This window comes from Nilaparvata lugens, chromosome 5 (assembly GCF_014356525.2).
Source record: "Nilaparvata lugens isolate BPH chromosome 5, ASM1435652v1, whole genome shotgun sequence".
Classification (NCBI taxonomy): Eukaryota; Metazoa; Arthropoda; class Insecta; order Hemiptera; family Delphacidae; genus Nilaparvata; species Nilaparvata lugens.
The window spans coordinates 50,589,035-50,613,166 of NC_052508.1; the positions used below are offsets into that span (position 1 = coordinate 50,589,035).

At 33.4% G+C, this 24,132-nt stretch overlaps 2 protein-coding genes and 1 pseudogene across 31 annotated transcripts in view; all 3 read right to left on the minus strand.

Annotated features, from left to right (window-relative positions):
- Positions 1-24,132, minus strand: part of LOC111063080 (longitudinals lacking protein) — a 592,348-nt gene that overhangs the window by 243,742 nt on the left and 324,474 nt on the right. The window contains exons 5-6 of one of the 30 annotated variants that reach the window (XM_039428574.1): positions 16,701-16,916; positions 15,541-15,758 (exon numbers count right to left, since the gene is read on the minus strand). The exons of 26 other annotated variants lie outside the window; for them this stretch is intronic. In XM_039428574.1, coding sequence (XP_039284508.1) covers positions 15,556-15,758; positions 16,701-16,916 — 419 coding nt within the window. In that variant the 3' untranslated portion in view covers positions 15,541-15,555. Of the gene's footprint in view, positions 1-8,384; positions 10,315-15,540; positions 15,759-16,700; positions 16,917-18,342; positions 18,641-20,240; positions 20,385-21,085; positions 23,026-24,132 lie in introns of those variants that run through there. 3 more of the 30 variants (XM_039428576.1, XM_039428568.1, XM_039428575.1) reach the window with 3 other exon arrangements.
- LOC120351404 (zinc finger protein 425-like) lies at positions 12,824-15,086 on the minus strand. The gene is made up of 2 exons (XM_039428610.1): positions 14,739-15,086; positions 12,824-13,797 (listed from the first exon to the last, which is right to left on the minus strand). The coding sequence occupies exons 1-2, from the start codon at positions 15,082-15,084 to the stop codon at positions 13,595-13,597; spliced, it is 549 nt and encodes a 182-aa protein (XP_039284544.1). The 5' UTR covers positions 15,085-15,086; the 3' UTR covers positions 12,824-13,594.
- LOC120351725 lies at positions 19,957-20,127 on the minus strand (annotated as a pseudogene).

The following is a 24,132-nucleotide window of genomic DNA, read 5'->3' on the forward strand; positions in this document are numbered from 1 at the left end:
TGACTTAGGCCTACATGCTTCAGAAGATTTATTCACGTCTGCACTTGTATTTTCCATCAGAGCTGAAAAATAAAGTTGAAAATAATTATGTAGAAAATGAGAGAATATTGATAATATTATTCTCAATAAGAAATTAATATCATAGATTTCTTACTCTATAGTAATGTGCACACTAGTACTGTATTACCATAGAGAAACAATAGCGTAATCCTATCGTATAGCAATATCCCATGGTATAGGGCATTTATGTCGCAACTTTTACTGTTATCCCAAGCTGATTACTGTCGATTATAGTTGATTTGTACTGTTTTGACCGGGTAAGAGTGTATGAACAGCACAATATGAGAGACTACCAGCGTCATAAAGCTTCACGGGAAAGAACTACGTTGGTTATTGGCTTGAGATAACAGTAAAAGTTGCGACATAAACGCCCTATGCCATGGGATAAATCTACTTACGCTATTGTTTCTCTATGGTATTACTTACCTAACAAGGTACTATAAGTACGTACTTAACTATTGTAGTTACAAGTGTCCCCGTTCACTTGGGCCAATCTGTATAATGGGATTTATTGGTGGGTTGGAAATTATATCCTACGATTAGTTGTGGGAAATTTCCAAAATATTCCCCCTCAGCTATTCATCAACTGATGGATAGTTTTTCCTGATAAAAATATAATGCGCTGAAAAACTTGGTACTTTCAGTACTGAATCAATTTTTTCTTTCAAATTCTGTTGTATTTATAGAGTGTCGAGCAAGAAGATGTTTTAAAAACAAATGTGTAACAAAATTATTTTTTTATAAAATATAACAATAATTATAAAATAATATAAAGGTGTTATTATATACTCTTAATATATTAATATATACTCTATAATATAATCTTAATATATTATTAAGATTCACTACGATTGAACATCTTGAGTACTTTTGCAAATGAATAAATTCTCTTTTCTTCTGTTGAAAGTTTATCAAGTATTCTTTGGTCTAGTCAGAAATATCATTAACAACAATATCACGAGAGTTAATATTTATCCAATCCATAATATTCATTAAAGTTATAATTCCCTTTCAGTTATGTAGAGAATGAAAACATTCTACATGGTGGGTGATAAGTCTGAGAACAGCTTAATATCTCATACACAACGGTAATTTGATGGTGGGTGTGATTGGGGATCCTACTCAAATTGGAAATACTATTTTACTATGACTTTGAAAATATGGTCCGCCATCTTGGATCCGCCATGTTGAATGCAACTTTATTTTTTTAAATGGGAAGGTGGTCATGCGCTACATGATTTCCATACCGAATTACAAGAAAAAATGAAAGGCAAAAACCACACATTGATATCTCAAACCCTTTAGTAGATATTCACATTATTAATCAATACCATGCAAATTAGAAATTTAATACAAAAGTGGTATTAATTAATAATAGTAGTATAAAAAGGACGGTTCTGGCACACAAGTGTGCCAGAACCGTCCTTCACCTCAAGGTCACCCAAGTTGACCTAACCTAACCCAACCTAACCTCAAGGTCACCCAAGTTGACCTAACCTAACCTAACCTCAAGATCACCCAAGATGACCAAACCTAACCTCAGGGTCACCCAAGACGACCAAACCTAACCTCAAGGTCATCCAAAAAAAAAAAAAAAAAAAAAAAAAAAAAAAAAACCAAACCATAAATCATAAAAAATCAAAATTAAATAAAAATAAATTAGAATTAATTTCACAACCTTTGGGAGTGGTGGGAGACTGTTCGGGTATATATATGGGAGCTCCTAACCATAAGAGCTATCATTGTGTTGCTGACAAGACGAGTTGCTCGAGTGTGCTACAGTGCAGTGCAGTTTTTAGTGAATAGCAAAGTAAGTACAATCTATATTGTTTATTATTATTGTTGGTTATTATTTTAAAAGATCCATTTTGATGAATACTTTGTGTGGGGGTCTTTAAGATGTCTCCTCACTCATCATGATGATCATTCAGTTTGAGAGAGAGAGAGAGAGAGAGAGAGAGAGAGAGAGAGAGAGAGAGAGAGAGAGAGACAGAATAAATATTATTTAGAATTTTAAAAGACCCATTTTGATGAATATTTTGTGTGGGGGACTTTAAGTAAGATGTCTCCTCATCATTATCCAGTTTTTTTTTCTTTAGAATTATTGATTTGAAATTCAGTAATAATGATTTATACTATTCATTTTTTTCTTATTATATAAAACTATTCTTGTTGAATGGGTGGAAAGCATTGTAAAATCCAACCCCCCATACTAGAGAACCACCCATACCATCAACCATATTAGAGAACCACCCATACTAACGGCATGTATGTCGTTTCAGACATGAGCGGTAATGGTTCTAATGATCAGGAGCACCCATCCCACCTTCCCCCTATCACGAAGTAGATCCTAGGCCCCATTCACATTCCCCACCCCCACCATACAGCTCCCGACCATCATCCCCTAGAACATTTAATATAAACACCTATGAACCTCCATCCCCGACACACCTACACATCCGACCCTCAATCCTAGATATTGATACCAATACTGATTCACCGCCTTCATCCCCCACATCTGTTGATAGTGATGAAGGTATATATATATAGAGTTGAAGACTGCATACCATAGGTATACAATATTGTATTGCATTGTTCCAGATGAACAAAGCTGCAAAATGTTAACAAACATCAAACTCAGTGGACGAGTTTGTTGTTCTGGAGGAGGCATTCAAATCCCAACTCAAGACTCTATACTACAATAATGCATACAAGGATGAGCCTGCCAAAGATTTCCACACCTTTCTGAATGGTCTGAAGGATAAAATTGTTCACATCATCAGTCAGCAACACCAGACACATGGAGCAATGAAGTTCAATCTAGTATTGGAGGCAACATATTTCCACAGCACCCTTGATAAGAACATCCTCGAACAAGAAGAGTTTCAGAATGTCGCCTTCAAAACTCCAGACTACACCATCTTCAGTATCATCAATCTTCCAGACATCATCAACAAAGCGTGCATGGATAGTACAAAAGAAGGAAGCAATGCACGTTCTCATCACTCTGCATTCAACATGCATGCTAGCAACATTCAAGTTGTGCTCTGCCTCATGCTGGCTCTTGGAGCCTATGCACTGGATCCAAAGTAGAGGAGTGAAGACTTTCTAGCATCCAGGGAGCATGGACTGGATACATACAACATTTTCCACATCAGGCAATGTCTGATGTCATCCAGCAAGTTCAACCATGACCTTGCAACAATGTACAATGATGTCAGCAACTGGTACTTAAAAATCGCAGGAGAGCATGAAGTGGGGGAGGAACTGTGTCAACAAATCCACTGTGCATATGATCTGCACAACTGTCTCCACCCATCATTCACATCGCTGGATTTCCTTGAAGCAGTTATTACAAAGTCAGTCGAGGTGTGCTCATCCTACTGTCAACATGGGCTGTCAACAACATCTACATCCAGTATTTCAATCAGCAATGGCACCAGCAGACCCTGAATCACCATGTCCTTGCGGTGATTACATTTTTGTCATGAGTGCAAGGTGGAGTGTTGAGCCACTATTCAACATTGGAGAAGGATATCATGATCCTTTTGGAACTTTCGAGAATTTTGCTGATGTGATTTCTTCAACATTCCCAACAGCTACACTTCATCCTTGTCACAATAGACAGATGATGATTCTGAACTTTCCTTATAGCTGTGCATTTTGTGAAATGTGTACTAATCTGGGACCATTATATGACTATGTGCTGTTAAACCTTGATGATTGAGATGTTATTTATATATGTCTGATAATATTCTCTGTTTCCAATGTGCACTAGAGTATGACTACAATATAATCATATCAAATCAACTGTCTCTTATTGCTCAAACCTCTGAATCATGTAGAAGTAAGAGTACAAGGCATGATACATCTCACATCCTGCACTATCAAAAATTGGCATCGACTCCTATAGTAAATTTCTCTTGGAAACATGTATGGAGAGTCATATAGTGCAGGGTGTGAGAAGCATCTTGATACTAGTGCTTGGTTTAAGCTGTTTCTTATATATACTGTAAAAGTATAAGGTGTGAGATGAAGCTAGATGCATAACGTCTTGAAGTAGCAGAAAAATGAATTTTTTGCCTGGAAGAGCTTCATCTCACACCCTACACTATCAAAGTGTAGATGTTATGAAAAGAAAAAGTTGATTAGATAGAATAATTATTTTTGATTATATTGATTGAAATAGAATTATGATTATATAAAATATAAAAAAAATATATATGAATATAAAAAAAGCATATAGATTATATTAGTAAAAGATACCTCCTATACATAGTATAAACATAGCATTTGCAATGAGGATGCCCATCCATTCTTCAGGCTCTCACTCCCCCCGCAACCAGCAAAGAATCTTCATTGCAAACGCCCTGTTTACTCTTAACCTGTGCTGCCTTGCAGCCTGCATGAGGTGTAGAGCTAATTCGAGAGAGAGCAATGGGTGATTCTGTAATCTCTCTCTGAATCTTCCGTCCCAGCCATTCAGGTTACCCTCCAGCCTATCTATGACAGGTGTGAGGCGTGGGGCTAAGAACTCACGCCTTCCTGTAATATGCAGAAATGCAACTATGAATTGAAAATCCCCCAACGCCTCCCTTTCCAGAGAATTTCCTGCCGGGTAATCATTCAACCTATTGGCCAACCAACCCATCCTATCCACAACAGAGACATCAGCGGCCCTAATTACTCTCTCGATAATCTCTCTCACCCCCATGATGTTCCACGGCAGTGCAGGGTAGGGGTCATCCTCAACACATGCGACCAGTTGTTGGCGCTGTACTGCACGAAGGGCAATTGCTGGTCGACCTCGACCAGCACCCCTGCCCTGAGGTGGACCCTCTATAGGAGGTCCAGCAGCCATGGCATTGTACATCCCAAATTCACCATCATCATCATCATCAGCAGCATCAGCAGCATGTGGAGATGGTGGAGGCGGCTGTTGATTAGCAGGTGGTGATGGTGGAGGGGATGGTTGAGCAGCAGGCTGCAGTTGATCATTAAAGAAGTTGTCCAAAAAGTCTTGGACATCTGCAGCTACCTCGACATCCACCACTTCCTGGGGGATCTGAAAGAATAAAAATAAAAAATTGGTTAGTGTTAAGGGGTTCAAGATTAAACTCAGAGACTGGATAGTTGTGAGACCATTCTATACATTGAATGAGTTTTTTATAACAGTATTGACTATATATATGTTTTTGAGTACCTACTGCAGGGTATTATCAGAATAACTTGTGTGTAATTGTTATTGTTCTAATTGAACACTTTATTATATGTTTTACACCTATATGTTGACTCATCCTCTGTCCACTGCTATGTGGATGTTTCAGGACATGGTAAAACTAACTAACTAACTAACTAGCTGACACCCACCTGGATCGCAGGCTGCTCCTGGTTGAGTACAGGTACCTCCCAATCATCAATGATGATCGGCTCTGCAGGAGGTAGCTCTTCCAACTGCAACGGATGCATCTGCATTATAGGTGGGGCGTGCAGGCGCTGCTCTCTCTCCAGACGTTGATGGTGTCGACGTCTCAGCAAGGATCGCTGGTTCGCAATCCAAGCCTCTTCGTCGAAGCTATCATCTGAAGAGGATGAACTGCCATGTTCATCAGCCATGGTTTACGTGAATAGATACATGATTTTTTTATGATTTATTGTTGTTGTTTTTTTTTTGATTTGGATGACCTTGAGGTTAGGTTTGGTCGTCTTGGGTGACCCTGAGGTTAGGTTTGGTTATCTTGGGTGACCTTGAGGTTAGGTTAGGTCAACTTGAGAGACCTTGAGGTTGGGTTGGGTTAGGTTAGGTTAGGCACTTGTGTGCCAGAACCGTCTTTTTTATACTACTAATAATGTGAATATCTTCTAAACGGTGTGAGATATCGATGTGCGTTTTTCGCCATTCGTTTTTCCTTGACATTCCGTATCGAAATCATGTATCACATGACTACCTTCCTATTTAAAAAAATAAATTTGCATTCAACATAGCGGATCCAAGATCGCGCAACAGATTTTTAAAGTCATAGTAAAGTAGTATTTTCAATTTGAGTTGGATCCCCGACCACACCCATCTTGTAATCACATTTTTTAATGAGATACTAAGCCGTCCTAATACGTTTTTCTCTCTTTTCTGCTTTGAATAGTATTGATTAATAATGTGAATATCTTCGAAACCGTTTGAGATATCGATATGCGGTTTTCGCCATTCATTTTTACTTGAAATTCTGTATGGAAATCATGTATCGCATGACCACCTACCTATTTAAAAAAATTAAGTTGCATTCAACATGGCGGATCCAAGATGGCGGACCATATTTTCAAAGTCATAGTATTTTCAATCTGAGTAAGATCCCTAATCACACCCACCGTCAAATTACCTTTGTGTATGAGATATTAAGCCGTTCTCAGACTTTTCACCCACTCTGTATATGAACTGTGGATCTTCCCCACATAGGTGACATGCTTATGCAACGATTCATAATGTCTGTAGGATTTTTCACACTTTTGCAGCAAAAATTCTTCTATGGTGAATAATCGATATTAGAATAATGAAATTGGAAGGGACCTTTCATCTCATTAGGGTAATTATTCTTCTTTGATTAAGTGAAGGAACAGGAAAAGAATATGCTATTTTTATTCAGATTTTTATGTTGTTGATTAATGAAGGTAACAGGTGGAAGCCTACTATGCGTCATTAATACCCTAGAATTAACAATAGAATACAAATTTATAGTATTCAATTAAATTAGAGAGAATATTCAAACAACAAGGCTCGTATGCAGATACTCGGTTTAAATGGAGAAACGTCAGCTGTTCGCCTAAACCTCATATGACATTAAACATGTTATGATAAATGCAACCATATCTACAAGTAAACGTGGTTTGGCGTTAAACGTAGTGTTAGCATATGGCCCTTTTAACGCAAGTGACCCCCTGAGTTGGAGAACTCGCTCATGAACATGTACTGTAATCTTTGAAACCTGCAACTTCAAATTATACAGAGTTGGTGATAATAATTATGGTAACAGCTAAATATTTCTTTTATAAGAATAATTTGACAGTAGGTTTCATTGGGGGTCTTATTAAGGTATGATATGGAGGTGTTGATTATGTAAAATTATTGACCTGACTTGTCTAATACTTTTTAACTGGAGACCTTAGGACGCGATCTTGGAAAAAGATTTCATATAACCCAGATTTAATGGTTTGTTAGATTGCATAAGTAGGTATCCTAGAAACCTGGCCTTAAAATGTGAAATTAATCAATGATGAGAAGATATTTATTATAAGAATATGCAAAAACAATAAATCAATAGCGTTTCACTTCACCAAAATGGAATGAATTTATTCGTCAATTGTAGGAACATTTCAAACACTTTTAATACTGAATTAATAGTTTTTCAATGACCGTGGTTGGATAGTTCATCAAGTGGTTAGCCTATTACTTAGTTGAGCCAATATTAACTTTCAACGGAGAGATGATGAGTGTTAACCTCTATAAAATTCACAATGTTTCACAAAGGTGTGTCTCTTCAAATTTCCTCTCTGTTTAGTCGAGTATGGACACATTCTACACTTGAACTGTGGATCTATTCCACATTCATAGTTTACGTGGTTGTTCAATGATCTTTCATGTCTGTAGCATTTTCCGCACTTTTCGCAGTTGAACATATTTTCCGATGAATATTCGATATTGCGATGCTGGTCTTGGATAGGCTCGTTTCCATCATTATGCACAAAGACCTCTTTTTTGGATGTACTTGACAAAACTGAAAAACAGTTAATTGAAATTCATATTAATGATTATTCATTTAAATTCAAATAATATTAATCACAAGTGAGACCCATTTTCCCTCATCCAAACCATAATATTTACAATAATATGCAAATTCTTAATATTCACAATAATATTACAATTTGAAAACAAAAGAAGAACACAATAAATACAAATACATACAAATTGATAGATTATTTAAAACTGAAAAAAGAGATAGTTGTTAAGGGATGTGATAAATTATAAATAGTTGAAATAAAATAAATATATTTAAAATAATGAATTTGTTCAGGTAGGCTATAATATTGGGCTATACTGGAGATGACGCCCACCCAGCCATGGATTTGTGTGTGGTTAATGGAATAGGATATCGTGAGAGATGAACCCACAATGTAAGGTGGGTTCCGAACTGCTGTTAATAATGACTGACTTAAAAACTTCGACTGACGTTCAATGAATTTGTGTTGAATTTGAAGTTGATTGATGAGAGCATTCGAAAGTTATCAACGAACATACCCAAAAAATGGACAACAACTTTAAAAATTAGGCTATATGACTGTAATAATCATGATTTATTATAGCAAGGTAATTTAAACATCCATATCTATAGCACTTGAATAGAAAAAGGTGCATTTCCAATTACAGATTTATCAATTTATGTGAGCATAGTCTTGGAAACCCTATTACATTAATACAAAATACAAACGATAGTGTGCTGTATGTAAGAAAACAATACATTCTTGTTTACATTAAAATAACAATAATGTATTGGGAAAACCTACGATTTGTACTCTTAATAGCAAAACAAAACAAAATATTAGAAAAGAAAACTACTATAGCCTACTAGTACTATACTTTGACAAACATTGACAGCTGAACACATAAATTGGCAGCAAGTTAACCTAATCTAAACTAATCTGACCACAATCACAATGAACAATTATTATAATAACATTGTTTGATAAGCAACAATGTCTAACAGTAGTGGCAGTGGAATTTTATTTCTCTATTGAAGTGATACATAACAACTTTCATACCCAACAAAGATCATGATGTTATATGAATATTTGCCACTTGATAAACCCAACAAAAATAATGTGGATGAATATTCCGAAGAATCAAGTAATTGATTACTAAATGCCATGAAAAAGTCAATATCATTTCACGATAACATGAAAGAAAAACAACAAAATATATATATAAATAAAAACACATAAATGGAAAATACTTAAATATAGAACACTAACTTAAATCACTCTACACTTCATCAATTAATAACGAACACATCAAATGAACTTCTCAATGGTAGAAAAATTGTTAATCAATATTAACATTCAAAGTTTCAAACGAAACAATTCAACTTCAAAAATAACATAAATATAAATAAAAAAAATCACTAGATATTAGCATAATGGAGTGACAGCAACATGTAAATACTAGATGTATTGGTAATTCATTATTTTTGTTGGTGTTTGTTGAAATTAATTAAAAAAACACACAATAATGACAATTTCTTAATGGTAAGGAACTTTTGTGAAACAGTACTAGAATTAATTCATGATAAACAGATGATGGCAACTTCTTAATGCTGAGAAATATTAAAAAAAACGTTTTTTTTGAGGTTTCAATGTTATTCAATGACAACTCTTTGGAAGAATAATTATTGAGCTATTGTCCCCAAGGATACAAAGTTGAGAATTAAGCTAGCTCAGGATGTGCAACAAGAATATGATTTCTCAGAAGATTCTTGTAGCGGCTTTTGTGTTCACAATGCGGGCAAGGGAACTTCGGTTCAGTTCCGCATTCAAACTTGCGATGACGAACAAGGCTGTTGGAGTATTTGTAGGTGCGGCCACACTGGACACACAAAAACGTTTCCTCTGTGGACTGGGAGTTTTTTCTTCCGGAAGTAGTTACAATAGTTTTTCTGGGAGAAATGATAGGTTTTTTGATGGGAGATGGAACTGGATTTTCTTTTGTAGTGATAGCAGGAATTTTTCTAGAATACTTAACCCGGCTGTTTTTGGAAGTAGGCCCCGTAGTTTTCCTGGAGGAAGTAGAACTGGGAGTGAGTACAGGATGTTTTCTGGAAGTAGTCTTTGGAGTTCTACCGGAGGTGGGCAGCCGATTTTTTCCGGGAGACTTTCTCACTATATACTTAGGCCTTCCCCTCTGGAGACGATTTGGAAGAGGTGGTGATGCCATCTTCATTGATCGCAAAACTGGTTTTATGTCAAAGTCTACCGCCGGGTTCGGGTCTGGACCAATGTCCACAGTGTTCTCCAATGCTTCTTCAGGGATTATATCTAGAATCTCCTCCATGGAGACTCCCAGACTGTTTCCATCACTCCATTGTGTTATGGCATTGATTTCGCCATCAGTATTGGAAGAATGTTCGATAATTACACCATCTTCATGTTCAATAGAATATTCCAGTTGGTAGAGCGGTATTGAGTTTGAGATGTCCAGGAAGTCGAATCCGGCTGAAAAATAAATTACTGATGAAGAATTTTTCAAAATAGATATCAATAAAATTACTGAATTATAGACAAATGTAGTACCTTTGAATGAGACATAAATTAAGAACAAAATAAAAACGACCTGAAAAGTTACAAAGGAATTCTGAAAAGGAATATTTTTAATATATTGACAAATACAGCTTCTTCAAATAATAATGTCATTGAAGTATTCTGAAAAAGGTCCTGTAAGAAATTATTGCAAAAAAATACAAATACTTATTTTCTTTGAACAAGTATTTCTTTGGTTGATAAACATAAAATACAAAAGAAGCTTGACAGATGACGTAAATTCTATTATCAATTTAATTACAATAGTTGGTAACCACGGAACTGGAATGTTGTAGAACAATAGGTAACATGCAGAATTTACAATAAGGTAAATACTCACTGGTAAATTTTTATTTATTAATAAATTTACACCTACGAAAATACAAAAGAAGCTTGAAAAATGACGTAAATTTGATTAGAATACTTGGTAACCATAGAACTAGAATGTCTTGGAACAATAGGTAACATTCCGAATACACAATAAGGTATCTTATTCACTGACTAGTATCTTTTTATAAATGAATAAATATACACCTACTTTAATTCCTTACTCTCTTCAAATAAGGCTACAGTAAAATGAATAGAATATGGATTGGTACACATTACAATGATGGAGATAATTAGATAGTCTGAACATTCGATAAAAAACGATTTCATAGCAAGAGATATTAAGCGTTAGTGTAAAGCTTGTGAAAAAACAGTGCTGATTAACATCAATAATATTATTATGGACAATATAATGCACATACAGCAGACCGAATTTTTATCATCATAATAAGAGAATTATATTGAGTACCTATATCATAAAAGATATTTGATTGATGATTAAGACAAACTAATTATCTCAATACACTACACATCTCAGACAACAAGAGACAAAATTTACAGATACTTGAGTTTTATATAAAAAAAACTAAGAGGAACATGACAACGTAGATATTGTCATATTTAATTTTGAAACAATAGTTTTACATCTAATATATAGAAATACATAGAAATATGTTCATGAACAGTTCACACAGAAAACAAATTGTTCATGATGAAGTATTTTAAACATTTTTATAGAGCATAGCCTTCTAATTGCATCTTTTTAAGCTTTGTTTAAAGCACTGCACTCTATTTCCACCACACTAGATTTTTAAAAACTAGATTTATTAGATGGAAACAAACATTTGTTCTCAATATTATTTCAGAATAACAAGTAGCTAAACATTTCAACATAAATTGATGGAATAGTCTATGTTTGGACCATGCTTGAGAACTATATGCTTTTTGAGATTGCACTTGAGTTTGGTGCGGAACTGACAGAATTTGCATTGAAATTTTGGGAATACGCCACACTCGTTCTTCACATGCTGGTAGACTCCACTTCTGTAGCTGTAAGATTTTCCGCAGTTATTAGGACAAGCATACTTGTTATCACCTGTAACAGGTTTAATTGTTATTTGAATATTGGAACTGACAAACGATTACTCAAATCTTGAGAAATTAATCTATTTTCTTTAATTTGAAGAGAATAGTAGAGGAAATTTACTATTGGATTGATTTAAGATATCCCGATAAAGCGTGAGGAATTAGATTGGAAATACTGTTATTTGTGAATAAAATCTAGAATACATTTCGTATTAATTGTTCAAGAATCAGTTCCTGGAATGCCATGACATTTTCTATTCTTTCAATTCCTATTATTACCATAGATCGATTCAGATCAGCACAATGTTTATACTGTATGTTCATAATAAATAGATTTTTCTGATTGTAAAAAGAAATAGTCAATAATTGCTGAGAATTTAAAGTGATATTCAACGATTTGAACCTGATAAATTGGATTGTTGAATGACAATTGAAATTCAGTGAATTTTACTGTACAACATTCCTTTTCCTCCTATTTTATTGGGTGATGAGTGGAGATGATTTATGATTTCATATTTGGATTCATCTTTTCATAGTTCAATATTTTTTTGGAAAACTAGAACTTTTAAAAATTAAAAATGTTTATTTATAAACTTCTCAGGTGTTCAAAAACTTCTTAAAACCTTTGCCTGTCCCTTTGTGAGGCAGGAGTATTATTATCTTAGTATGTACTATATAATCATATGATAATGGAAAGCTATATTAAAAACACCTATAACTCCCTTGTTTTTGGGTATTTTTGAAAATGGGACTTACGCTTTAAAGAATTTGGGGTCGCTGAATCCAAATCCGAAATCAGAAATCTTCTATCTATATTTTTAAGGAAGTTAGACTTTGAGAAAAAGTGATGAGTCATAGGTTTGAGCAAACGTCGGCATAGTTGTTAGATCTGTCGGCTTATTCGTAAGATCCCCATGTGAAAGTACAGGAGAGCTGCAAAATATGAAATATGATCTTCTGTAATATGATATTCCAGGAGCGAGGTCTCTGCCGTGTGAAACTGGCCTACTGTACCATCATTGAAGCGTGAGAAAATTTTTCAGTAAATTCCAAGTATTTTTTTTTCTTTGAAACCAGCTTCTGGTATGGTATTTCACCAACCTATAAGTAGAACCTAAATAACGATTTTTTATTATTTTTTTTTGTAGAAAAATTGGGAGCATTGTACCCCCAAGCTACAATAGGACTATTATATTTGAAATCAATAGTAGCATATTTACCTGAAGAAAGTTTATCAATCACACAACATGAGTAGATGATAAAAATGAAACAAGGAAACCCATTGTAATATTTTTATTATGAAACAATTACTAACATCATAAATCTTGAATAAAAGTTCTGTAAAATTTAAGCAACGAATGTTGTAAGTTACTAAAGCTGAGTTTACACCAAAGTTATTACAGTAGCAAAATGTTTATTTTTCCGTTCTTATAGATTCTATTAGATTGAACGGAACTTTACAAACACATATATGTTCATCACGTGTATGATAAGTTATGTTTAATCTAATACAATCTATGAGGATGGAGAAATAAACAATTTGTTAATAACTTTGGTGTAAACGCCGCTTAAGTTACTGAATCTATTTCAACAGATATTTGAGCGCATCATTTTTCAATGTGATTTCCTTCGATTAGATTTCGAGCTTTGATTTCCATTTTCATTCCAGTACAATCAAGAATTTCCAGAACAATAATATTGTCAACAACATGAGAAATTGGAATTATTTCTATATTTTCCATATGGTTTTCATATTTTTCCTGCAAACCTATATCTGAACTTTTTAGACGAAAATCATGTCGAATTTTGGACCATGCTTGACAGCTATATGCTTAGTGAGATTGAATTTGAATTTGCTGCGAAAGTGGCAAAAGTTGCACTGGAAGTTCGGATTCAAGCCGCACTCGTACTTCAGATGCTGATTCAGGCCTTTCTTGTATGAGTACATTTTCCCACAGTTATTGGGACAAGCGTACTTCCTGCCATCTGTAACAGGTACAGTAATAATTGATTCAATTAATTTCAATTTAATTAATTCACCTACCACAATCATGGAAAACAAATTTCTGAGCCTAGCCTCTCGATTTTTAATAATCCAAAATTTCTAAAAATCTTGGTTGAGCACCATCAGCAGCAGAATAAAATCCTTTAAATTCAGGAGATGAAAATATTTTTAATTGTTTTTGGATATTAGCCTGGATAAAGTAAATAAAATTCTGAAACATAATTCTATAACAATAATTAGTAACAGTTTGTAAGGAAAGTTGTAATTATTGAAAAAACTATTAGTAAAAAATGTAATTATTTGGATATTAGACAGATTTTTTGGATAATTCTTTTCAGAATTGTAAATTTATTTAGTCAATTATTTTCCTGCCGAGTAGAATTTTCCTCCGTAATTAGAAACTGCCGAGTAACCGAGTTTCAATGTTGTAGAAAATTTCCATTATTACAAGTTCCCATCAAGTTCTAGTCATGTTGCAGCGCTGAATCTGTGGTAATGGAAACGAGGTTTCATTGTGATGTATGATGAATAGACTGTATGAGTAGGGCTCATTACATTCCCCAACACATATCATTTATAGTGGGGTGTATATTTATTCATTGAATTATCTATGCCTATTAAAAAATTATTCAATGCATAAAACTTCATTGTTTTAACTGTATTAAATTTATAGTATTCTAATTGTTTTTGATGAATAAACATTGATTTGATTTGATTACAATGCTGACAACAATGGAATAGGACAATGACTCAGTAAAAGATGAATACTATTTGTTTATACTGATATATTGTTCATGTTTTATCCCACTTGACAGAAAAGGGAGTGCTAAAATGATGAAAAATCATTCTTATCTCGTAAAATTTTCAATTACTTTCGAATCATTTCAGTATATTCAGTTAATTCACGGAATTACTATGTTACCGTGTTTTATGACTATGTGTTTTTTCATGTTTTCTTTCAATTTGCAACGATGGGCACATATAGGACACTGGAACTGAGGCTGTTTGCCGCATTCGTAGACCAAGTGTCTTCTGAGGTGACCCCGATTGATGTACGACTTGGAACACTTATCACAGCTGAAGGGTTTCGTCCGGAAAGAGGCAAAATCTGCCGAGCTTGAGCACACTCCAAACTGCCCTGTAAAGAAATGGTCTGTTAAGGGTGTCATCGATATCGTAATTTTTTCAACATAAAGCAATAATTGTAATGAAATGAAAAAGATTTTATTCATCCAAAAACAGTAATAACAGGAAAATCTGTTTCTCATTATTAAAACATAGAGAATTACATACAGTAATATAATGATTTAACATAATTGTTTTGTTAGTATAGCTGAGTTTACACCAAAGTTATTACAGTAGCAAAATGTTTATTTTTCCGTTCTTATAGATTCTATTAGATTGAACGGAACTTTACAAACACATATATGTTCATCACGTGTATGATAAGTTATGTTTAATCTAATACAATCTATGAGGATGGAGAAATAAACAATTTGTTAATAACTTTGGTGTAAACGCCGCTTAAGTTACTGAATCTATTTCAACAGATATTTGAGCGCATCATTTTTCAATGTGATTTCCTTCGATTAGATTTCGAGCTTTGATTTCCATTTTCATTCCAGTACAATCAAGAATTTCCAGAACAATAATATTGTCAACAACATGAGAAATTGGAATTATTTCTATATTTTCCATATGGTTTTCATATTTTTCCTGCAAACCTATATCTGAACTTTTTAGACGAAAATCATGTCGAATTTTGGACCATGCTTGACAGCTATATGCTTAGTGAGATTGAATTTGAATTTGCTGCGAAAGTGGCAAAAGTTGCACTGGAAGTTCGGATTCAAGCCGCACTCGTACTTCAGATGCTGATTCAGGCCTTTCTTGTATGAGTACATTTTCCCACAGTTATTGGGACAAGCGTACTTCCTGCCATCTGTAACAGGTACAGTAATAATTGATTCAATTAATTTCAATTTAATTAATTCACCTACCACAATCATGGAAAACAAATTTCTGAGCCTAGCCTCTCGATTTTTAATAATCCAAAATTTCTAAAAATCTTGGTTGAGCACCATCAGCAGCAGAATAAAATCCTTTAAATTCAGGAGATGAAAATATTTTTAATTGTTTTTGGATATTAGCCTGGATAAAGTAAATAAAATTCTGAAACATAATTCTATAACAATAATTAGTAACAGTTTGTAAGGAAAGTTGTAATTATTGAAAAAACTATTAGTAAAAAATGTAATTATTTGGATATTAGACAGATTTTTTGGATAATTCTTTTCAGAATTGTAAATTTATTTAGTCAATTATTTTCCTGCCGAGTAGAATTTTCCTCCGTAATTAGAAACTGCCGAGTAACCGAGTTTCAATGTTGTAGAAAATTTCCATTATTACAAGTTCCCATCAAGTTCTAGTCATGTTGCAGCGCTGAATCTGTGGTAATGGAAACGAGGTTTCATTGTGATGTATGATGAATAGACTGTATGAGTAGGGCTCATTACATTCCCCAACACATATCATTTATAGTGGGGTGTATATTTATTCATTGAATTATCTATGCCTATTAAAAAATTATTCAATGCATAAAACTTCATTGTTTTAACTGTATTAAATTTATAGTATTCTAATTGTTTTTGATGAATAAACATTGATTTGATTTGATTACAATGCTGACAACAATGGAATAGGACAATGACTCAGTAAAAGATGAATACTATTTGTTTATACTGAATATATTGTTCATGTTTTATCCCACTTGACAGAAAAGGGAGTGCTAAAATGATGAAAAATCATTCTTATCTCGTAAAATTTTCAATTACTTTCGAATCATTTCAGTATATTCAGTTAATTCACGGAATTACTATGTTACCGTGTTTTATGACTATGTGTTTTTTCATGTTTTCTTTCAATTTGCAACGATGGGCACATATAGGACACTGGAACTGAGGCTGTTTGCCGCATTCGTAGACCAAGTGTCTTCTGAGGTGACCCCGATTGATGTACGACTTGGAACACTTATCACAGCTGAAGGGTTTCGTCCGGAAAGAGGCAAAATCTGCCGAGCTTGAGCACACTCCAAACTGCCCTGTAAAGAAATGGTCTGTTAAGGGTGTCATCGATATCGTAATTTTTTCAACATAAAGCAATAATTGTAATGAAATGAAAAAGATTTTATTCATCCAAAAACAGTAATAACAGGAAAATCTGTTTCTCATTATTAAAACATAGAGAATTACATACAGTAATATAATGATTTAACATAATTGTTTTGTTAGTATAGGTTTGGTAGGAATTTATCTACCCTTGAGGTAACCTCAAGATGGAACAGGAAGTATGGACTGTGATCGAACGCAACTAGGAACAAATAGTTCTGAAAAATGTCAAATTGTTTCATAGATTTGCAGTGTGATATAGGTATATTTATGCAACTTGGAAATCTCAAGCTATTGTTGAGATTCGACATCAACAAGTTTTTTTATAAGAATAATCGAGAGCTCAACTTGGATTCGCACATATCACTATCAGTGTAAGTATTTGATGCAATGAAAATATTATTTCCATGAGTTGTAATAGGACTATTATATTACTAATATATTCATATATGACTAATATATGACTAATATATTCCCACTCAGCCGTCACCGGCCCAAGTGCAAATAGTCGCATATTAGAACTTATCGAAATAATATTTTCATTGCATCAAATACTCACACTGATAGTGATATGTGCGAATCCAGCTTAAAAAAGTTATAATTTTAATCTTATCAATATATTTGCTATGCCTATTGAATTATTTTCTATTTGTTGATCATCATTCACGTTTCATGAGTACTTAATAAGTATAATATCAAGAAGGATAAATGCATCACACTCCACCAAATATGACTGAATATGCGAAATATAGGATTTGGGTATCGAAAAGCAGAAATATAAAACAACATGAATTATGAAATGTAACGAACTGTATTAAAAACAAATGCTGATTTTTGAGGAGATAATTATGTAACATAATTAAGTTTTGCCAGAAAGTTGAAAATTCGCGTGCACTCGAGAAAACTCGAACAGAATAATATACAAGAGAAATTGATCATTCAAAATTGGGAGACAATTTATGAGTTTACGAGAGACTATAATAAAATGAAAACAATGAAATAAAATGAAAAGTCGCCTGAAGTTGAACTTGAGCTTACATTTCTCTCTCAAAAAAAAAAAAAAAAAAAAATTAATGTGTAAAATAAAATTCACGAATACAACATCTTACATTTTTGAGTTCAATGTAGGCCTACTATATCACAGAAAATAATTTATGAGTTTGGGAGTGACTATTAGGAATATAAACAAAGTGTCTAATTCTAGTTGGACTTCCGCTTTACTTGTACTTGACAAACAGAATACAAAATTTGTATATTGAAATATATTACGAAAAAAAAACACATGATGTATTACAGAATACATAGGCTACAGTTTGAATCACAAGAATTATATTGGGTATTTAATGACGATATAATAGTTTTATTGTTTGAAATCTTTTGTCTGCAACTTACAATGTGATGAGGGAAAAAGTTTATTTGAAATTTCCAAGTTCAGGAGATAGAATATCATTATGAACAATAACGAAGTGTCTTTTGAGGTTGGACTTGCGCTTCGTGTTGTAGTTGCAAGCAGTGCACTCAAACTGAGGCGTTTTGCCGCATTCGTGCTTCAGGTGATGCAACAGAGTGCCTCTGTTCTTGTAGCACTTGTCGCAGCTGTCACACTGGTAACGCACTTCTCCGTCAACATACACTTCCTTCAGTGTTACATTCAATCCTGGTCCAAAACATAACAATTACAATATGATAGCTCGAAAATGTTTCAGAGATAATTATTATATTACTTAATTTAATGACAAAAACACGTACAAAAAACAGAGAGAAAAACCAGGCAAAGCCCTAACACAATTTTAAAAATATATAGTGCAAATTTCTGTTTTTGCCAAAGATGTTTCCACTCCAAGAATAATCCGAGAGAAATGAATGATCGATTTTGAATTTTAAAGGTAATTTTAATACAGCTAATGGACACAAATACATTCCCAAGTTTCATTAAAATATTAAAATCAATTAAATATTTAGATCCGAAAATTAGAGATTATAATTATGAATGAATAAGAATTCATTAATTTTTACAGTGTTACGTGATAGTTTTATTACCTAGAAACACTAGTAACCTTCATCTTCTTTGATGAAAAATGGAAAGTTTTAATGAGTCCTGACTCCTGACCGTAACATGAATCTCAATATGTTCAAAAAATGCAGAGCTTTCATTGGCATCGTGTTCAAATGTTGAAAATGATAGAGAGGATAGAATGTGAATCAATGAATGGGAATTTAATCCAGAGGCAGACAGTCGAAGCAAGATGGAGTGATTAAAGAATTACTGAATTTTCTGTAGAATGAAAAGGATGATTGAGTCGTATCCTGAACACAATTTACAATTATGTTGAAAATAATAAATCTATTAAATTGATATTGTGGTGATATGTTAGAAATAATGGCAATAGTGAAAGAGTGAGTGAATAAAAGGGAAGTTGAACTAGAGGCGGATAAGCTCCAAGGTTGGAACTTGGAACACAGTGGAGCGAATAAAGAAAAACTTTAATATTTTTATATTGAATACAAGAAGTAGCATAGTTGAATGAAAAATTAATAAAAACATGAACAGTGAATATAGTAGGTAGCCAATATTCAATTATATTTTCTTGAACAATTTATTTATTTATTCATTAACTTCCAATAGTAGAGCACCAATTTGACAGAGAGAGTTACAATAGAAGAACATATAAATAAGATTTGAAAAAATGTAATATCAAAATAACATGAGCATCAAATAACAAAATAGATAGAACACTGTAAGATAAATAGGATGAACACTGTAGCAGGAGATGGATCATAAAGTGAAAACACTATAAAAAGTAAAAGAAAAGCCAACTATAAAAGAAATAAAACCCAACAAGTTGATAAATAAATTAATAAATTATAAAATCAAGCCGTAACAAGAGAAACATAATTTTTTCCAAAGTTTTATAGAAGTTTTTATAGATATGATTGTGATAGAAATTCACAGAGATTGATCTACTGCATTCCTGGTATTCCTGACCAAAATACTCCACTGAGAGCTACTCTATCACAACTCACAAGCGCTTGTCAATAAGATATCTATGAAGATATAAAATTAAGAATAAAATATAAGAATAAAATTAAGTTTCCTAAAATAAATACTACACTTTGATCTTAGCCAACAGGCCGAGAAGCGAAATAATATATGAATCAAAAATCGGATATTTTATGATGTTTGAAGTATACATGTCTTTTTAAGCTGAACTTTCTCCTTGACTTGTATTCACAGTATTCACACGAGAAAGATTTACCGATGGAGCAGTCATATCTCTGGTGCCAAATGAGCATTTTCTGATCCTTGTAGTACTTTCCACAGGTCAAGCATTCACACTTATCTTTATTCAGCGACGAGTCAGAGTTGTCAAAATAATATAAGACATCTTTTCCATAGGATCCTGAAACATGTAACACTGTTGAAAGGAGTCAGTGATTGTGCACAGTTTATTAACCCCAGTCTGGGCAACCCAAATACCTGGATAAGGATTGAAATATAAAGCAAAACAGAAATGAACCAGAAGAACTATCTAGCAGTGTATATTGTAGTAGAGAAATAAGTATAAATTATTTAAAGTGATCCAAAAAGTACATAATTGTGTAATATTTAAAATATGTAAAGTACACAAAGATTTCATTAATTTATAGGAAATTATGAATTACTGTTGGGAAATGTAGCACAGTTGGGAGCAATTAACTAACTTGAAATTCTAAACATTTGTGTGAACTCTTCAGGCAATGCTAATATTTAATTCAGAACTGCAATAATATTTAATACCTATATATAGTGCATACTACAGTAAAGAGGGGAACGGTTTAATTTATGAGAAAAATATACTTGAATGGAATTAGGCCTAATATGAACAATTATTTCTATTTCATAAATATTTGTTCGTACATTGTTCACAAACGAATGGGCTACTAAGATTGCATGAAAACTCGTTTGTGTTCTCTACTTTCAATTTTGGTTTGAATAGATGTTAGATTTGGCATCATGTACAAACAATGTACAATAAGTTATAAATAATTTGTAACGTACTACAAGTAACGATTCGAAATAAAATAGTTCAGGTGAAAAAAGAGTTGAATAATAATCGACACCTTTGAATAATAATATATTATTGTTTCAACATTATAATGGTACAATACAATGGTAGGTTAGGTACTTTGCAACTAAGAAAAGGATTAATTGCACTTATCAGGTTTCCACTACTTCTAGTACGAATTATATTTCTTAATCATTACTAAAAGAATTTGGATTTACAAAAATAATTATTCATACTCTTAATAATAATAAACTACAACTAGGTTAATCACTTTTTTCTGTAAGTACATCAAACTTAGAATCTAAGATGGAAGGGTGGTTCAATGTTAGGTTGAACAATATTTTTGGTATCATATCATTAGCTTCATAAAATCATTATCAAATGTCATAAACACGTCGTGACATGTTTAATATGACTTTTACATGTTATTAACAGTTTATTTACCTACCGATATATTTTCAATGGAATCTTGGCATCATCAAAATTTCATTTGAGACTTTTAATACTAATCAATGAGACTACAGAATGATGAAGAAGATTGAACAATAAAATTATTACTGATATATCATAGAATACATTTTGTTCAAAAAAAAATCAAATGATCTAATGATAATTTAATTCTGTACAAATTACGTAACGTTTAAATAAAGCTTGCATTGATATCAACTGATAATACGTACCAAGTCAAAGTATGTCACTATTATCTATGGAAGCAATAAAGTCATGGTTAGGAGGTTTAAGTAAAGTTCAGTTAAATCAAACGCTGCACCTACATTTTCAAAGTTCTAGTCGAGGATCCTACCCATAAGTTTAATCAGACCCTTTTTTACTAGAATAAATTAAATTTCTTCTAGAACACTTAATCCAGCCCGTTTTTTACTAGAATAAATGAGGTTTTTGTAGGAACATAATCAGAAACATGCCTTCTGAAGTTGTTCTTGTGAAGAAATTCAATGAACTCAATGTACCTAGAATGTATTCTAGAACATATTACTTGGATGGACCAGCAACTACTGTATTTGAAAATTATTTTCGAAACCATAGCCCAGGAAAGTTACTCGTATCGTACAGTAATGATTGGATGATAATAATTTCAAGAAGAATTAATTTAATTTTAGAAGTGGCAATGATTTTACTCATGAGTAGGTTTAAACAATTATTTGTTCTCCACACAGCCCTATACGATTGAAGTTCATATTTATAAACTGACGATCACTTTGTTCAGATAAAGGTTGAGACATTCTGACATGGTAGGATGTACGTTTGTAGCTTGTATTCATATTTATTGAATAGTTTACATGGATCTAATATTAAAAAATTATAAATTTTATTACCCAGTAAGTTTCTGAAAGGTCCTATATAAATGTTCTCACCTATGGCAAGGTTAGGATGGATAAAGGTTTGACGTTATATTTATTAAAAACGGTCTAGTTCACTTGAACCTATTTTCCAATTCATTGTGAAGAGAGAAGCATTCTGAGAGCTCCTAGAAGCTCTTATTACCTGGGGCATTGATAGATTGAGATTTGTAGTGATTTTTATCAAACGCAGTCCCTTCACTTGAAGCTACCATTCATAAATTAGACTCCAGTTTGTTGCCGGTCGGTTGCGACCTGCCTGACCTGGAGCTCAGGCGCCGGCGTCCACACGTTGTGTTTGCTGGCCAAGTGCCGCATCAAGCTGAACTTGCGTTTGCTCCTGAAGCTGCACAGTTCGCAGGCGATCATCGGCTTCTGGCCGCACTCGGTCTTCAGGTGCCAGGTGAGGTTGCGCTTGTGCGTGTATGCGCGTCCGCAGTCGGCGCACACAAACTTATCGTCGTCTGATGAACCTCCTCCTCCTCCTCCTCCTCCTACACATCCTCCTCCTTCACAACCTCCTCCAAATCCTCCTTCTCTTACAACGACTCCCTCCATGCTGTCTGTCTCGACTCCAACGTCCCTCAAAAAACTCAATGGATCCAGCATTGTCGACTGTACGTAGCACATCTCTTCGTCTGTAATCGGAAAATTTGAGTTAGTTAATAAAATTATACTAATTGAAGAGACTTGAGATATTGTCGAAAAATCCACTCAAATTATACTAAAAAAAATACTAAAGTTTGGGGGGTCATGAATTAGAGGTGCTGAGTAATGCATTATCTTGTGAAGTAATGTACAAATTATATGTCATATTACAGTATTCTGTATTATAATAGGGTTTGGAAGAAATGAAAGAAAAAGTAATTAGAAATACGATGACAGTATTGTGGCAATGAATTCCTCACTTGAGAAATAGAAGAAAAAACAGTACTATATTAAGTAGTAGGATTTAGGAATGTGGCTTTTCTGGTGCAGTATGAGTTTTTATTGCAATAGAGTAAGAGAGAAATAATGAAGAGAGATAAATAAATAGGAATGCATCATTAAAAATAAGGGTGCAGTGTGATGCAGTGGATTACTTTTTTATCATGAAAGGTAGAAAGTAGGATAATCTACAGAATAATTCTAATAATAATCACAGGAATATCAGAGTGTACAGCTTGCTAGAAGAATGAGCTAGGCAAGTGCAGGAGCTTATAAGGCATGATTGAAAAGATGTATGCAGAAGAATCTGTAATTTGATGGGAATATAAGTTGAACAATGGAAACTTTTCTTACAATGTTTTATATAATCTATATAATAAAAGAGAGTAGGGTTGTGTTTGTTCGCATCAAGACATGTTAACTTTGTGGATTGCATACCGAAAAAAGGGGATTGATTCAGATTTCCAAATTTTGCACATAGATTCTAAAAATATCAATTTCGTGCACCTCGAAGCCAAAATTTCAATTTTCCTTCTAGATTTTTCAGAATTAATGTTTAAATTTGATTCATGGAACATCATACGGCATACCTACATTGTTGTAGATGTGTTTGTATAAAGGAAGCTCATAGAGGAATTGATACGCTGGTAACAATGTATTGCAATATGTGTTTCGATACAGGAAGCTCATGTTTCAGTACCGGAGTTTTGATACAAATGATGGCAGCTTATAGCGATTGTGATAATATTATAATTATTATTATGAGTTGTTAAGTTTGAATAACAACATTTTATTTGTTCTCAATCTTTCAAATTCTC